Source organism: Antedon bifida, chromosome 3, assembly GCF_963402885.1.
Source record: "Antedon bifida chromosome 3, ecAntBifi1.1, whole genome shotgun sequence".
Lineage (NCBI taxonomy): Eukaryota > Metazoa > Echinodermata > Crinoidea > Comatulida > Antedonidae > Antedon > Antedon bifida.
In genome coordinates this window covers 24,336,299-24,355,932 of record NC_136228.1, presented here as the reverse complement: position 1 = coordinate 24,355,932, position 19,634 = coordinate 24,336,299, and the positions used below count along the sequence as shown (strand labels likewise).

The 19,634-nt window shown below is 32.3% G+C and overlaps 1 protein-coding gene and 1 non-coding gene across 3 annotated transcripts in view; both read right to left on the bottom strand.

Moving 5' to 3' along the window:
* LOC144838025 (DENN domain-containing protein 1B-like) overlaps nt 1–19,634 on the bottom strand; it is a 71,250-nt gene that overhangs the window by 8,366 nt on the left and 43,250 nt on the right. The window contains exons 14-17 of one of the 2 annotated variants that reach the window (XM_078693369.1): nt 17,456–17,532; nt 10,502–10,534; nt 5,867–5,935; nt 188–295 (exon numbers count right to left, since the gene is read on the bottom strand). In XM_078693369.1, the coding sequence (XP_078549495.1) occupies nt 188–295; nt 5,867–5,935; nt 10,502–10,534; nt 17,456–17,532 (287 nt within the window). The remainder of the gene's footprint in view (nt 1–187; nt 296–5,866; nt 5,936–10,501; nt 10,535–17,455; nt 17,533–19,634) is intronic. The other variant, XM_078693370.1, reaches the window with a different exon arrangement.
* Trnad-auc (transfer RNA aspartic acid (anticodon AUC)) lies at nt 9,755–9,826 on the bottom strand. Its single transcript has one exon. It is a non-coding gene; the product is annotated as a tRNA-Asp (tRNA).

The following is a 19,634-nucleotide window of genomic DNA, read 5'->3' as shown; positions in this document are numbered from 1 at the left end:
CTCATCTCTTCAGAGAAGCATAATCACACGCTACTACTTGCACAGATCTTGGAAACACAGCGCTTTGAAACCTTTGTCTCTTGCGCTTTATAAATGTTATTTATTATTATTATTATTATATTTGTTCAATATCAACTTTATTTACTTTTTCATCCTATTTTGACTACACTATGTTGTTGTAACTCACCCTTCTTAAATATGGACTTGATGTTGGTGAACTTGGGTTACTTCTTCTTGCAGGCATTGGTCCTGAAATCTTAAGATGCTGAATAGAATAGCCTGTATCTAAATCATCCTGAAATCAAACATAAACAGTATATTCATAAGGCATATAAAAAAAAGGAAGAAAATTGGGGAGATTTGGTAGCATACGACACGAAAGGGCTACTGCCATGCCTAGTACTTTTTGTGGGGGAATATAATATAAAACCTATACTGTATGGCCTACATTAAGAAATTAAAAGTTTAATGTTAAGTTAGTGATTTCAGTGGTTTTCCTTATTGGGTCACACCAACCAAATTCAAATAAATGAATTTATTAAAATGGCCTCAAATTAAAAAAACTGAGTGAAGAGTGGCCAAAATAGTGGTGGTGGTGGTAAAATTAAAATATGTATTTAATATTTATATTTGTAGTAATAGCAAGTAAACAGACTAAGAAGCAAAGACAGATATTCCAACCCCTGGAATATTTTATTGATTGATTAAGTTCTATTATATTAGTAAGGTCCCAGAAAACTGACTGCTTTTTTCTTGACAAAATATGCTTCTTTTTGTCGAGTAGTTTCAAACAACTATATATAAACATATGCAGAATTTCCATATTGTTACTCTGTTTTTTTGCTGCACCATTATGCTGCAATTTTGTTTAAATATTAAACAAATTATGTATTGAAAAATAATACAATCAAATAATAACCAAAAAGAAATCGAAATAAAGGTATTGCAAAAAGATGAAAATTAGTATCATTTCAATTAGCAAAAAGGCTTTAAAAACTGTAACTTTTCATTACAATTAAAGACCCCTTCCCTGCAATTTTGGACGTTTTTTGGAAAATAATACATATATATCACTTTAAAAACATTAAACCATGTCATTCCTTGTCTTAAATGTACGTTTTATGGTAAATTATGATAAAAAGTGAGAAACAATGCACTACCTAAGTAGCTCGCGGCGATCGACCTCTCGTGGACGGTCTTAGGCCTAGCCTAGCTAGGCTTGGTTTTGTAGGCCTAGCTGGTAAACATCGGTAACGTACGAACATTGTACGCTAGCTATATACCTAGCCTGACGTTGTATAGTTGCTGCATTAATTGTCTTTCTATTTTTGCCAGACTCCGTTGATACAAATTGGGAAAAACCCGGTATTTTCGCTGAAAAGTTAGGAGTCTTCCATTTGTTTTGGCCTCACGATCGATCGAAAAGTGGGCGAATTACAGGTAAAAAACAAAAATATCAATCCGCGCGCAATGCATTTTGGGATTTATAGCGGGCCGCTATAATTATTAGAATCAACTTATTTTTCACATTTTTAACCGTTTAAAGACGAAAAAAGTTATCGCAATAGGACCATATAGTATTATTTTTACATTAAATATAGTTTGTGATCTTAAATTAGATCTAAAAAACGTAGGGAAGGGGGCTTTAAAATATTATATAAAGTTAGTTTTACAAAACATGAAAAAAGTAAAATTGAATATGAATAATAGTTGAAAGGTTGGGTACATGCAAAAGGAAATTCAAAAAGAGGCATACAGATAATAAACCATAAACAAATTTGGCATACACATAATAAACCATAAACAAATTTGGCATACCGATAATAAACCATAAACAAATTTGGAATACAGATAATAAACCATAAACAAATTTGGCATACCGATAATAAACCATAAACAAATTTGGCATACAGATAATAAACCATAAACAAATTTGGCATACAGATAATAAACCATAAACAAATTTGGCATACCGATAATAAACCATAAACAAATTTGGCATACCGATAATAAACCATAAACAAATTTGGCATACCGATAATAAACCATAAACAAATTTGGCATACCGATAATAAACCATAAACAAATTTGGCATACAGATAATAAACCATAAACAAATTTGGCATACAGATAATAAACCATAAACAAATTTGGCATACCGATAATAAACCATAAACAAATTTGGAATACAGATAATAAACCATAAATAAATTTGGCATACCGATAATAAACCATAAACAAATTTGGAATACAGATAATAAACCATAAACAAATTTGGCATACCGATAATAAACCATAAACAAATTTGGCATACAGATAATAAACCATAAACAAATTTGGCATACAGATAATAAACCATAAACAAATTTGGCATACCGATAATAAACCATAAACAAATTTGGCATACCGATAATAAACCATAAACAAATTTGGCATACTGATAATAAACCATAAACAAATTTGGCATACCGATAATAAACCATAAACAAATTTGGCATACAGATAATAAACCATAAACAAATTTGGCATACAGATAATAAACCATAAACAAATTTGGCATACAGATAATAAACCATAAACAAATTTGGCATACCGATAATAAACCATAAACAAATTTGGCATACCGATAATAAACCATAAACAAATTTGGCATACAGATAATAAACATTAACAAATTTGGCATACAGATAATAAACCATAAACAAATTTGGCATACCGATAATAAACCATAAACAAATTTGGCATACCGATAATAAACCATAAACAAATTTGGCATACAGATAATAAACCAAAAACAAATTTGGCATACAGATAATAAACCATAAACAAATTTGGTATACAGATAATAAACAAATTTGGCATACCGATAATAAACCATAAACAAATTTGGCATACCGATAATAAACCATAAACAAATTTGGCATACCGATAATAAACCATAAACAAATTTGGCATACAGATAATAAACCATAAACAAATTTGGCATACAGATAATAAACCATAAACAAACTTTAACTTTAACTTTAACTTTATTTCGTCCACATGGGAAAATATTTTGAGTGCTTTTCACAAAATTGTACAAAAATATATAAAAACGTTTCATATAAAAAAATTAATTACAATATTTCATAAAAAATAAAAAATAAAAAGCTGCAATACATCAAAAATTATGCAAAATCATTTAACAGTCTAATAGAATACGGAACAAAAGAATTAAAATTTCGCATAACCCTGCTATTGCACGATCTCAGCACATTTAGTCTTTTTGATCTCATTTTAACATAATGTTTATTTAAAGGGTGGTTTGAGTCGTCGCATATTTTCATAGCCTTATTTCTTATGATTTTGTTGCAAAGGTCATCCAAATTATGTCTAGATCCTGTGATCCTACCTACTTTATTTAATATTCGTTGTAATCTGGTTTTTTCTTCTGTTCTACATCCACAGAACCAGGCAACACAACAGAAAGTGAGCACACTCTCAACAATCGAAGAGTAAAATAAATTTAATACAGTTCTATCTACCCCATAATTTCTCAGTTTTCTGAGAAAGAACAGTCGTGTATTTCCTTTTTTTATAGTATTTTTACAATGTTTCTCCCAGCTAAATTTGTTATCAACAGTCACACCTAGGTATTTGTAGCTTTCAACAGATTCAATTTCCTGATTATTAATTTTTAGGGGAGCCAGAGCAGTACATTTTTTTCGAAAATCAATTATTACTTCTTTGGTTTTCTTTTCGTTTAGTAAGAGGCAATTTGCCTTACACCAATTTGAAAAAGCAACGATTTCATCATGATATTCAGTTTCACTAGCTCTGTTTTTTAATAGGCCAACGATGGCGGTATCATCCGCGTATTTTAAATAATGTATGCTACTAGAAACCATAAACAAATTTGGCATACAGATAATAAACCATAAACAAATTTGGCATACAGATAATAAACCATAAACAAATTTGGCATACCGATAATAAACCATAAACAAATTTGGCATACAGATAATAAACCATAAACAAATTTGGCATACAGATAATAAACCATAAACAAATTTGGCATACAGATAATAAACCATAAACAAATTTGGCATACAGATAATAAACCATAAACAAATTTGGCATACCGATAATAAACCATAAACAAATTTGGCATACCGATAATAAACCATAAACAAATTTGGCATACCGATAATAAACCATAAACAAATTTGGCATATCGATAATAAACCATAAACAAATTTGGCATACCGATAAAAACCATAAACAAATTTTTAATTAGTTAAAAAAATCTTCCCAAACGCGGCACACTTTTGCACTTTGCTAATGATCCTTTCTTTACATACTATTCAACAAATACATTATAATTGATACTGTATTAATGCTCTAAATTCTCTCACATAATGCACACAAGTACTGTATACATGTGTGGTCTGCCATTTATAAAGTACAATAATATCGGTTTAGTAATCAGGTATAGAATATAGGGACATTTTGTTGGATTATGAAGGTGTCCCTTAATATGAGTTATACAGTACTGTTTTTGATAGGAATTAGGACAATCAGTAATTACCTTAAATTAGGCCTACTTTTGTAGGTAAATAAAGATGCCAGAGGGTTTTTAAAACATTATAATATGTCTGGCTGCAAAATTGATTGTCTGTCAATCAAATTGTATTTGCTAAATGAGCTGTATTACAACATCTAATGTAGAAAACGACAGATAATATAGAACAATCAACCGTATAATGTAGTAAAACTTCCAGCTAATGTATAAACACCAACAGCTAATGTAGTAACAGAAATGTAGTTGTAGTTATTATCGCCAGCAAATGTAGAAAATGTTATATATTTTACAAATCTATTATTTACTTAGCTATCAGTCTATCCTCCTCTTGTAAGCAACCACCTCCCTAAATGGACAACATCTCTTACACAAGGTGGTCCTTTAAAAGAGATGGCTGCTTATGAGAGGTGGTGATCACTAAAATATATAAAAGGGTAGTGGTCGTTAAGAGAGGTTGCCACTTATGAGAGGAGATGGTATATTACAAGAGGTACAGTAGTGGTCATTTAAGAGAGGTGGTCGCTTCCAATAATCGACCACTTCTCGTGATCAACAATCTCTCTTTTAACGACAACTACCTCTCGTTGCCCTTATGTGGTGGTCCTTTAAAAGAGGTTGTCGCTAACGAGAGGTGGTCGATTATTAGAAGCGGTCCCTTATGAGAGGAGGTGGTTGTTTAAGAGAGATGGTGGTGGTTACAAGCATGGTGTTATAAGGGTATGACCCTTACAATTGGTGGTCCTTTAAAAGAGGTGGTGGTTCTTTAAAAGAGGTGGTGGTCCTTTAAAAGAGGTGGTGGTCCTTTAAAAGAGGTGGTCATTTACGAGAGGTAGTTGTTGTTAAGAGAGAGGTTGTCGCTTACGAGATTATAAGAAGCGATCCCTTATGAGAGGATGAGGTCACGTACGAGAGGTGGTCGATTATGAGAAATGGTCTCTTAAGAGAGATGGTGGTCACTTACGAGGTGGTCGATTATAATATGGTCGTTTTAGGGAGGTGGTCGACTACGAGATGGCCGTTTTTTGAAGGTCAGTCTGATAGCTATTACTATTAGTAAAGTGATGCATTTGCACATGATTTAGACATAGGTTCTACATTTGCTGATGATAGTAACATTAGCTGTGAGTCAATTTCCTTTACTACTTGATCGTTCTACATTAGCTGGTGTTGATTTTTTATTTACTACATAAGCTGTTGGTGTTTCTAAATTAGCTGGAGGATTACTCCACATTAACAGTTTCGAGATTATCTGGCGTTTTCTACATTAGCAGTTGTTACAAGCTGTATTTATTATATAAAACTTACCTTTGATTTAATGAGTTTAGTGGTGATTCCCTTAAATTCTTTCACACCTGTTTTGGCAAAACCCTTAGTCTTATGAAATAAGAAAAAAGTAATGTGTTAAAGTTCATCTGACAATTAGGTAACATTGTATTTTAAAGTGAGCAATGAAATACACACATGTTATAGCTTTGAGTATGTTTACGTCTGTATATGTATTTGATTAGTGGACCTTTCATTTATCAATTATAATTAACAGAAGAATGCATACTGCTAAATATGTGAATGATATATCCTATTTTGTTACAACCCTTCACAAAAACACTGATTTTGTACCATATATGATTGTTGCTGATCTTAAATCTACAGATAATAAAGTGGACTGGCCAATAATGTTGATCAGGTAGCAGGGCTATTCGGCTCAATGTACAGTATGTAACAGCATTGGTTTGGTCTGAAATCGTACCGTTAGTATTGCAATTAGTGTGTAAAATTCATTATATTATTCCAAACGCAAATTTAAATACCAGTTTATATTGGTGTAATTTTATATTGTTTCTGTTTAGTATTTATTAACCCTTAAACACAGCCATGATACTCGCCCTGTAAGCGAGAGGTCGCCTGTTCGAATCCCGGCAGAGACATTTTTTCATACAACTAAAAATATGGAACTTTCGCCAATGAGTTATGCTCGACGCGATTATAAGATCATGTTCCGAATATGAACACTGTTTTCTCACAGATTTCCTCATCTAAAATATATATATATATAAATCGTGGTAAATTTAACGCAGATATATATATGGAACGCTGTCCTTTACAAAAATGCTTGTCAACTCAATGAGATCCAAATTGGCAATTGCCGCAAAATCCTCACTGAGTTTGACTTTGAAATTCACTCTAGAACTAAGAAGTTGAAAAGAGAACTTCCTGCATCCGAGTTTCAAACAAACTCAGGATTATCGCCAATGATTGCAATCAACGGTAATAGCCCAAAGGGGACATCACAAATTTGGTCTACCTGCAGAGTTGGTCATTTCAACACAAATGACTCTACCTTCGGATGATTCAGTTGAAAGAAATTAATTGTCGACTTTCCGAAGGAGAGAAAAAACTTCTTCCTCGAGGACTTAAATTCAGCCCAAAATTAAGGCAGGTAGGCGCACAAAAACTATCTTTGGATATGGAGTCTTTCTACAGAAGATTACGATTACGTGAATTTTTTGATTCAGACAGCAGCACCAGCAACAGCAGTTCCTGGAATCCACCTAAAAATCGTTGTCCAGCTTTAGAAACATTTATTCAGGTTATTGAAGAGGATGTACAAAACTAAGTCCCGAGTCCAGATAAACGTGACAATCTCTCAAAACAAGAGAGGCAGGCCATTGCCAAATTGCGTCAGCGTAATGATATCATCATTAAACCCGCTGATAAAGGTTCTGCCACTGTTGCTATGGACATCAAATTTTATGAAGAGGAGTCCTTAAGACAGCTAAACAATCCTCTTAATTATCGTAAACTTACAACGGATCCCAACCTCGGAAAGTTTACATATCATACATCTGTTTATATATTTTTGTTCTCTAATTTGTTATTTTTAAAATTTGTTATTTTAAAATTTGTAATGTATTACTGTTAGTTGATCACGGCCTCGTTGAAGAACACCTTTATGGTGACACAAGCTTTTCCATGTTAAAATAAAGTATTTATTTATTATTATTATTATTTTACATCGAAACTGCTATAAAGAAAGCAAAAGATATTCCTCGATGTTTGCCAGAGACATTCACATATACCACGTCAGCCAAATTTGACCAGAGTGCCATTGGTCACAACCTATCACCCTAGGTTGCCTCCATTACGGGCTATTATTGAGAAACATATGGCCATTCTACAGTCCACAGAACGTCTCAGGACTGTTTTTCCGGAACCACCCATTATTGCATTTTGTAGACCTCCCAACCTTTGTGATATATTAGTCAGATCCAAATTTAAGAGTGAAATTAACTCTCATGACAGCCAAAATTTGGGCAGTCACCTTTGCGGCAAATCTTGCAAAACTTGTTCATTGGTTGATTCTACTGAAAAATTTAAGAGTAACCAAACTGGCCGCATTTTTCAGATAAGACAATCAATTAATTGTCTAACCAAAAACGTCATTTATCTCATATACTGTTATATTTGTGGTAAACAGTACGTCGGGGAAACAAAAAACACTCTCCATATGAGAATGACACAACACAGATCAGCTATCAAAACATTAAAGCTTGATCAACCTGTAGCCGAACATTTTAATTCAGCTGGTCACTCGATTGCAAACAATGTCAAATCAAAACTCGCAAAGACAAAGAAAACAACTGGGAATTACACTACTTAAAACCTTTTGGACTTAACATTAGTAAAATTATTCCATTGACTACCAAAATTTAAGTTTCAATATTAACCACCATTTAAGCTGTTTTTTAATTTCATTCCAAAATTGTTTATATCTCTACCAAGCTACCTTCTTTGTTTTCTACTCTTAATCAGACTCCACCCTGTCTCCTTTTGTTGTATTTCTTTTATTCCTGTCCACCAAGGCAGCACTTGCCAGTTGTTATGCTATGACTTTATCCAACTTCCTTCACTTGCACTGATGAAGGGCAGTGTTGCCCGAAAACTCGGCTGGCTGTTTTCATTATCGATTGATTTGCCTTTGGATTTATATATATATAAATCCAAAGGCCATTTACTGAAAAAATGACAATGCTGTGGGTATGAGTGGCTGGATCTCAATGGAGATACAAAAAAAAAACGAAAAGCTAAATCAAAACGATAAAGTAAAACAGCCAGAAAAATTAGCAGAGCTTTCGGGCAACACTAGCCCTTCATCAGTGCAAGTATATAAAACCTTAAATGTTCTACAAACCTATCACCTAACCTGCGTTTAGTTTCACCAATATAAAGCATATTACATTTAGTACACGAAATACAATAAACTAGATTACTAGTGGTGCAAGTAATATGATCTGTGATAACATAATTACCAGAAGGTCCTACTATTTTGTTTGAACATAAAACGTAATTACATGTCGAACATTTATTTCTATTACATTTGAATGTTCCAGTTGATTCATTAGCTTTGTTTTGTAATTTAGATTTAACTAAAGTGTCTTTAATGCTTTGATCACGTCTGTAAGCTATCATGAGTGGTTCTTGAAAAATATCTTTTGTAGCGGATTTATCTTCAGTCAAAATCAAAAAGTTATCGCGGACAATGTTAATAACCTTCTTATTCATAGGATGATACATGAGGACTAGAGGTATGCGGTCACAAGCATTTGTATTATCTGTAGGTTGCAATGTGTCCTCGTGCGTTAACAAACTTTTCTTAGAGATTTCACAGTAATGTCAGAAGGATATTCGCATGCATTAAACAAATCGATCGCCTTTTAGGTTAAAGTAAATGAATGATCATCACTACATAAACGCCGAAGTCTAACAAGTTGCGAATACGGTATAGCATTCTTACAAGCTCGAGGATGCGAAGAGTTGTAATTGTGTGTGTGCATCAGTATCTTTGTAGTGAACGGATGTAGAAAGACCAGGTTTATCAATAGACAAACTAATACCAAGGAAAGACACACACTTGTCAGAAATTTCATTATATTCTAAACCGCCCGGTGATATACTGAAATTTAATTAAATTAATTTGAAACGATAAAGATGAGGAAATCTGTGAGAATGAGAAAAAGTCGCCCCAACCGAGACTCGAACTCGGACCGTCTGCTTGATATGCAGCTGTCCTAACCATTATATATATAAACACAACAGGCAAAGACCATTAATTCTAAACCGCCCGGTGATATACTGAAATTTAATTAATTAATTTGAAACGATAAGATGAGGAAATCCGTGAGAATGAGAAAAAGTCGCCCCAACCGAGACTCGAACTCGGACCGCCTGCTTGATATGCAGATGTCCTAACCATTAGACCACTGGGGCTTTCATGGTATTGTTCAAACTCGATTGGATAGCGACTCTTTAACATTCTCGGCGTGGTATGGCAGAACAGCACTAGTCCCTCAATCGTACGCATGCGCACCAGAGATCAAATTGATACGCCCTCATCTTCATTATTTTATTCACGAAGCAGGATCTCGGAAGAGATACTTTTATATGTATCAACAGGCAAAGAACATTAATTCTAAACCGCCCGGTGATATACTGAAATTTAATAATTTGAAACGATAAGATGAGGAAATCTGTGACGAATGAGAAAAAGTCGCCCCAACCAAGACTCGAACACGAGTTTTATACTATTACTATATATATATATATATATATATATATAGGCATACCACCCTAAGAGTTGCTAACCAATAGAGTTTTTTTCATCAATATCATGAAAGCCCCAGTGGTCTGATGGTTAGGACATCTACATATCAAGCAGAAGCAGGTTCGAATCTAGGTAGGGGCGACTTTTTATCATTCTCACAGATTTCCTCATCTTATTGTTTCAAATTAATTAATTAAATTTCAATATATAATCTGGTGGTTTAGAATTAATATTCTATGCCTAATGTGTTTATATGGTCACTCAACACTCAATGTCATATTGTTGTTATGTCAAAGGTTGATGTTGAAGTTATTACTGTATTTATAAAAAAAGTTTATTACCTGTTGAACCATGTGCTTCATTGCAGGATTAGCCTGATGGAAGGTGGTGAAAGGAAATGACAGTGAGAATACAATTGAAAATGAGTTACAAATAGATTAATAACACAGAAAGTAAATATACTGTATGAACAGCTAAACATACAATAAAAGCAGATAGAGTAAAGAAAAGAAAGCAGCAAAAGTGTACAGTATATATATGTTAAGATGGACAGTGTTTGTGAGAAGTGCTTGTGGAATTGTTTGGAACCTATCTACATACCCTGTTTCCCTTTACGCTATTTGAAGAAATCTGAAGAAAAATAAATTTTCAAAAAAAGCAGAAGCAATGTAAATGAAATTTTAAAAAAACCAATGAAGCAGCATTCTTGCCATGCAATATAAATTATATGGTAGCTTCCAATTTAACTTTTCTATTGTTTATGATAAAATATTAATAATAAAAACTAGAATTTAATTCGTCACTTTGACGAATTATAGGTGATCATTTTTATAATTTTAATGATTTAATTTAAAAATTACACTGTAGACTATATACAGTGTAGCATTGGTGAAATTACGGGACACATATCATGTTCTAATTTTTTGGTATGAAGAGAGTACTGATCTTTTTAAGCTATTTAGCTTCAAAATTCTCAAATTTCAATCTTTGATTTCACCATCTTCACACTTTTGTTGTTTGTGAAGGACGACAATGATGAGGGCGTCAACAGCTTTCAGAGTTACACCACCATGCCATCATCATAGTACAAAAGGGAAGAGGTGCTCAATCAATACTATCTATATACGGGACCCACGTTATGTTCAAATTTTTTCGTATGATGACGTTATCAAACAAAACTTGAAGATGACATTTTCGGAAGATAATGAATTGAGCAAATAAATATAAGATTTGGAAGAAAATCTGGCACGTAGAAGCGCTGTGCGCGCTCTTCGAAATTTGTATAACTTTGACGAAAAAGATGAAAAAACTACTTTTTAACTTCAACTGGCCATATGTTAACGTCACAACATCCGATAGGCTTGATTTTTATATGAATTCATATCTACATTTCATCAGCTTTCATAATAAATTATAATCATCAAGGTCCTTGAATTCTGAAGAGCTGTAAGATATTCAAATTTACGGTGAAGGTAAAATTACACAACCTACGTTATTCAAATTTTTACACGTGATGACGTCATCAAAATGAAAATAGTGGCAAGTCATAAGAAAGTCAATTAATTGAGCAAATCACATAGTCAAATTTGAGCGAAAATCGGGCACAAAATAACCGAGATGCGCTATGTGGAATGTGATAATCTATGACGAAAGAGAAAAAACCGTAATTTTTAAATGGGAGTGGCCATTTTGATGACATCACACCATTTTGTACGTGAAATGTGTACATGAATTCATATCTACAAATCAATGGCTTCCAGAATAAGTTTAAAGAGTTGGCGGTCATCGTGCATTCTGAAGAGTTATTTTTATTTTAAAAATACTTTATTTTTCACCATTTTTAGCAAAATCGGTGAATGTACTAAGGATTGTGAGTAGAATGCGATTTGCATAAAATATTCACATTTTTACGCTTTTTAAATATTGCGCGCGCAAAAACGCATTTTGCGCAGTAATTTTTTGAAACACGCAAATGGCCCAATTGATGCTCTAAATTGATCAAAACTTAATTTTGAGCTTTTTAAATTTTTAACGCGCAATTTTATAAGCATGACCTTGAAACGCGCAAGTTTTTATTTGCTAATATTTTTACCTTTGACCTGAAGTTTATGTGTAGTGAATTTTATTCACATGTGATAATGAATTATGGAGATATGATTGACAATGTGATTTCACAAAATGGCGTATAAATGATGTCACGGATGAGTGATCACGCTGAAAACCTAACTACAACTAAATTAAATTATTTTAAATATATTTTAAAATTTTGGTGATTATTGACATTTAACTTTTTGAGATAATTGACACACAAAATCTGTACAGAAAGAAATAAATAAGAACAATAATAAAGATTTTATACAATAACAATAGGTGATCATTTTATTCTAAATGATCACCTAATAATAACCACACTTATTTAAAAAAGGGGCTTATATCAGAAAACTGATTTTTGTTAGATATTATCAATGTTTTTGCAAAGGTTTTATATTTAAAAAAAGTGCAATACAGGGTCATGTTATTCTAGAACTAGAATGAAATCAACATAACAATAGAACATCATTTTTATTTAAAGAACTTAAAATTTTTAATATTTATCAGCAGTATCAGTATTTAACTACTTTATTTGTTCATGATAGTTTACATGGTAAATTTTCCTAAATATTTCTCGTATATTAATTTTCGTTTTATTAAATTTGTATGTACCAAAATATAGCCCTCAAAACATCTCACTCTAAAATGAAAAAAAATAAAAAATCCATTTCCTGTCCATTTTATGGATCTGCGCCTTTGACTACATGAAAATGAAATTCAAGAATTACCAAGTGTAAATGCCAAATGTACTGAAAAAAAAAACAATCATTTTTCTCACTTGAGTTGTGAAAAATTTGAATATTATATGCAACTCAAAAACAAGGTCACTTTAGTTTGAAAGTTTAGCATCAGTTGCATGAGCTAATTTATGTATGTTTGAGAATTTAAAAATTAAAGTTAGGTATCAAAATTCAGTTAACATCAAAAGAAAATAATGAAATTAGGCCTATTTCTAATTGGTTATATCAATTTGATGTGACCTAATTTTTCCTGTCCAAGAAATAAGCTTAGAACATAGGGTTCTAATTTAAGCATTTGCCATTGAAAGAGAATTAGTTTGAGACGATCTTAACATTAATTTAATGCAAATTATGCATTTCTTTTAGTTAAAATAATTTATTGAAAATTACTGTAGACTTCCTTTATTCTTATATACGCTATTGTTTGCCAAATTATAAATTCATGTCCAAATACATTGTCTGGATCTAGAATTGGCCAGGTTGAAAATGATAATTTGATGTATGTAGTGTATGCAGCCAAATGATGAGTCCAAATCATCAAAATTGGAAAGCTCCTATCTAAAAGGTTGTTGAATCAATGATAAGCTACTACAATGAATCTATGATCATGTGGTTGTGAATGCGCAACAAGCATTGTAAAGCTTGAATAAAATGACTACCAGTGTCATCTACAAATTCAAGTGTCTGATAAATGTCTCAATGATAAAACAAGTAATAATTGTACCTTCAAGTGGCTGGTCATTTGCTTATGCTGTTGGATTAGGATTGAAGATATTGTAATCATTTGACTGCCACATGTTACAGAAAATGTGAGCAAATACGATAAAGTAACCTATGCTCAAGCTTCTCTGTACCGTAGTTGTGAGCAAAAAATATGAACATACAATATACTCTACTACTCTAATTATTTACAGTTTTAAAATTAGGATAATGTTTATATATCATTTCGTAATAATGACAGAATATTAATTTTGAACAACGTGTAATGTATTTTGGTTTTGTTGTCTATGTTTTTTTTTCTCTTTTGTGGGTTTTTTACCCACTTTTATTTCTTTATATAATAAATGTATATTTTATCGTTATATTTATATTCTTCATATGTAACGTGTTCATAATATTTCTCTACTTTACTACTGTATATTCTAACAGGTGTATATTATAAAATAACTACAGTATTTATATTTTCATAAATCATAAGTATTTAAACTCATTTCTAAACCTATAAATTAGACATAATATTATATTCATTAATATGTTATATTTAAACATTATGATTATAGCATATATTTCACTTTCTTCTTACACAAACATAATTATAATTGTTATATTTTCTTAGTATGGTATTACATTTGTATGTACACATTAAAATTAAGAATAAATGTATAATATACAAATAAATTTGTAAATTACTTTAGTCTTTTTATCCCATTAAATTTAGTGCAATTTAATTCAGTGCAAACTGCACGCTCCAGCAATTTCACTGCAGACTTACATAGCGGTGTCATGAAAACGGGATCAGATAATTCAAACACAAGTTTAATAGTACAGTAAAGCAATGTTTTTAATGAATATACTGTACAAATGGTAAATATGTGACAACTGTTGTTACATTGAACCCTATGTGAACTACTTGTGTTACGATTACAATCTGATATAATGGAAGTTACCAGGCATATGTGCGTACACCTAATCACGCAGAAAACCGTGTGGATCTGTCTCGCTAGTCAAATTTACATGGACACCCAATTTCATGAATATTCATTTAGAAATCTAATTCTACTTGAACCAGTGAAATCCCAACAGTATAGACCGGCCGCCCAGAGAATTTATTCATGTGAAAAGCCACAAAAGGTTTGATGGGCTGATTATGTAGATATATGGCTAAGATTCAATAATCAATATTGCTGCCGGGTCCTATCCTGAAAATTTTCCCTGGAGACACCAAATAGGAGGGGTGAAAAATGGAAACATCAATGGTTTCAAAATACAGAATACCTAAAATAAACTAGAATTTAACTAAAGTGATTTTGTGCTTGCAAATTGACATACTATAATACAGCAAATATTGATATTGTTCACTCAAGTGAGGGTGCTTTTGAAATCAAGAAAATTCAGAACCTAACAGGATAAAGTTGTAGCTGTCATGAGTGTATCCGAATGTGTACAGTTCCAATAAAAAAGAATTTTAGCCATGTTAGCTCTTCACATGATGAATCTTGTCTATGAGCTACTGCCTGGGCCAACTTAGAGATTGAAGTTAAAGTGGAATTAGTCGTCCCTTCACACGCTTAAATCTTAGTGTTATAGTAGATGTTTGGTTACTGTCTGGGGGAAAAATTGCTGCTGGCTCATATGTATTTTTTATATCTCAATGGTATTTTCGTATATCCCAACGATAAAAATTACAATGCAAAAAAAAAAAAAAAATAGCCGTGTGGTTAAATCTTGTAGTGGCTGGGGAGGCTACTGTCTTGGTTAACATACAGAATAAAGTTGCCGTCAATGGTATTTTCGTATATCCCTTGCAATCGAAAGTCTTCGAGTTATTAAATCTTAGGGGTCGGAATCGCAAATTGTTGTTCTACTATTTGGGGCAACTTACAGGATTAAGTTGCTGTCAATGGTATTTTTGTGCATCCCAATGTGTAACAGTTACAATGCAAAAGAAATTAGCTGTGTGGCTCTTCGCATGATTAAATCTTGTATGGCCCAACGGGCATTTTTGGGCTACTGTCTGGGGCAACTTACAGGATAAAGTTGTTGTCATTGCTGTTTTAACATTGTATACACATATGCGGACAATGTCCAACAACTTTTATACGTGTGGCTTTTCACATGATTAAATCCATTTTTTACCCCTCCTATTTTGTGTCCCCAGGGAAAATTTACAAGATAGGACCTGGCAGCAATATTGATTATTGAATTGTAGCTATATATCTACATAATCAGCCCATCAAATCTTTTGTGGCTTTTCAAATGAATAAACTTTCTGGGCGCCCGGTCTAGTAGTTTTCAAACTACATGGTTTGAAATGCATTCACCCTACGAAGTACGGGTGGCTACACTGAAAAAGGTAACAAAATTGTGATTAAAAACTGGATAAGATAACACATATTTAAGTGATTTAAGTTTCATGTCTACACATTTACCAGGTAAATCCGATGATTATTAGTGGAGAAAAACATGCTGAAAAAGTGTGATTTTTGCACAATTAGACCGCGTTTCAAGGTGTACAGTGCACGTGTTGCTTATTTACGGAATAAAATTGATATGGTTTGCGAAAAATGCAAACTTGAAAAAAAAGTTGCCAAAAATGTTCAGAACACTGGCAAACAAGCCAAAACTTGTTATAAAAGCATTGCAATGGTAAATACCTTATATTTTTATTTTTTAGAAAAAACAGGCAGTAACATTACATTGAAAACTACACATGCAAGAAACAAATGCAATGCAAGCTGGGTTAATATTTCTAGGAAATGTTAAACATTAAACCCATGCTTATAAAAATATATAGGCTTCATCATCATGTCTTACTACTAATTATAGTCAATAAGCTTAAAGTATGGAACGCCGTTTATGCAACATTTTGATGATATGAATTTTATGACGTGATATGTGAATGAAATGCATCGATATGAATTGAATGACGTGCGATATGAAATGTTTTGAACGAAATGCTTTGAATGAAATGTTTTGAATGAATTGAATTGGATAGTATTGGCAGCGTAAGTCATTCCCGGTCACGATTTTTTTCTCAACATCTTAAGCCTTGGTACCCTCTTCTCCTCTCTCTCCCCACTGTTATCAATATGGATCCTTTACAGCGAATCCTAACAGATCTGGGCTTGGATCCATTTAGTATGGAAAAAAAGCTAACGGAGAGGTCAAGCTACCAAGAGGGCGCAGTGGGAATGACATATGTCGCCAATAGTTTGACTATTCAAAGCATTCAATTCAATTCATTCAAAACATTTCCTTCAAAACATTTCATTCAAATCAAAACATTCAATTCAAAGCATTTCATTCAAAACATTTAATTCATATCTCTCGTCATTCAATTCATATCGATGCATTTCATTCACATATCGCGTCATAAAATTCATATCATCGAAAAGGTTGCGTAAACGGCATTCCATATTAACGCATAGTCAGAGGGAATTAGATATCATCAAAGATAACAAAGCAGAATGTCTCTGTCAACAAGCAAAGAGTGCCTACTTGCTGTGCTTCTGGATGGATAATTTAAATGGATATAACTATAACTGTTGATTGCAGATATATTAAATAAAATGTGAAAATGCCATATGGCTAAATTAGTTCTAATGGGCTAAACACAAACTTTGTTTATGTTCTTGAAAAGTGAGGGAGGGGGTTTGGGGGATGGTGAACATCGACAGCTAAATTGAAAGTTATTCACAAAAGTAAACTAGTGAAAAGTCACACAAATTTAATGTCATCACTTACCTTCTTCTGTACTTTAGACATTAGAGCCTTACTGTCATTCCTCATATTATTAAATGCTCCTTTCACCTTATTTTTTTCTGCAAACAAATTTATTATACATAAAACAAATCAAAGTAGCTGCATATATTGATGGAATATATAAATAAAGAATATTTAAACTTTTATTTCGGAAATGCAATGCATATAGTATAAATAACATGTAGTAGTATAAAAAATATAGAAATAGTACAAAACTGATGTAAAATACCAGAGCAGTTGGCATACAATTTGAAATTAAAAAGTTTTCACAAATTAATTATCAGATACCTTAAGTTAATACGTAACATAAAAACTATAGACTTATAATATATATAAATTCACCAAAACTAGGAAGCACTACAGAATTTACTAAATTTCAGCAACATACGCAAAGAATTATTGCAACAAACTAAAGAATGAATAAGCACAGTACCACCTCTCTACAAACTTAGCAAACCAAGTTTTTTTGTTAACCTACACCCTTAGGAAAAATAATTGTACTGTTGCAAATATGCGGTCATCCTCAAATTTAAGATGGCATCCAAAATGGCTGCCAACTGTGATCACAAGCCTATTAGGGTTCATAACTCTATAAAAACTATATGTATTTTATTAAAAATTATATTGATGGATAGCTATTAAGCTTATCTTTCAAATAGAATATGAATTTTGTGCAATAATTGTTACTAATACTAAATAGCTTTTATTGAACCAAAAAAATATTACATTTTATAAAAAAATCAGCATCTTTTTTGCTCTGTGCCATCTAATGATCAAGAAAAATATAAAGCTATTTTCTAAAAAACTATTCTGGTATGATAGAAGTAGATTACAAGTTTCTGGGAAAAGCTAAAAAGAGTTATTACCAGTTAAGTTTAGGAAACCACAACAAAATTGTGTAAAAATTGAAGGTTGAGGGTGCTGTTCATAAAATATTTTTTTACTAACCCCCGATTTAAAAAAAAATTGTCTTGTTTGATAGATAATTAAATTGTATTTGTAGTAAAAGGATACATTTAATATGGAATATACACAATTTAGATAAATTCATGTTAATTGCATAAAATCATCAAATTTAATATAATTCACTCATTACAATACATGGTCCAATCACAAGGGGAAGGAATGGGCTGTTATAAAACTACTGTATTGTTTCTAATATACATGTTTTTGAAATGGATTCTAGTACATTTCATTTTAACCTTTTTACAACAGAGGTCTACTGTGTAGGTCTTCGTTTTTGATCTGTTCTTTTCCCGTTTGTTACTTTTTAGTTTCAGCTACAGTAAAGTATAGTCGACCTCTGGATGTTTTCAACTGAGCTCACTCCACAAGAAAGAAGTCCTAGTTTTGCACAACATCACAAAATAAATATAATATGATCATAACAATGATGATGAATAAAATGAATTGAAAAACAAACTACTCTACCTCTTTCTTTTTTAATATTAACTAATTTACAAGTCAATCACGCTCTCTCTGCCGATCCCCAACAAACGCACACATGGCCAGCTGAGTTAGGGATCGTCTTAATTACTGTGACGTTTACATTGCAAAGATCAATCAATATATGAAATATGGTGTTGTGCTACAAATTATTTATATGGAATAATTCAACTACATGATTTAAAATTTAACTTTTCATAATTAAAACCAAATGCTGACTGACTTCAAATTATAATTAAATTTGATTAGTCATAATTAAAGGTGCGCCAGGCCTAGGCCTCAAGATGATTTTGGCAGGCTGTCAAGGGCGGATCCAAAGGGGGGTCCACGAGATCCGGGGCACCTTTTTTAGAGGTTCAATATTTTAATCGTGTGACATATTTGTGTGTATACACAGACTGAGTAGACTACACGAACGGCAAAAACAAAAATAGAAATTTCCGACGATGTGCGAGTCGTGTGTCATTGCTGTCCAATCAAAGAGCATCATGAGGTGACATAACAATTTCTAGTTAAACTTCTAAAAATAGATCGTTTCACATACTACAGAGGTCGCATATCAAATTATCTAGGTGTACAATATGTGAAATTTGAATTTGTAACTTTCTATAACTCTCCCAGTGAAACCCATAGTCAGGCATTTTTTCATGGTTCGGGAGAACCCTCTATTTACAGCGACCCCCATTAATCTACAGCGAACCCCCTACGACAATCT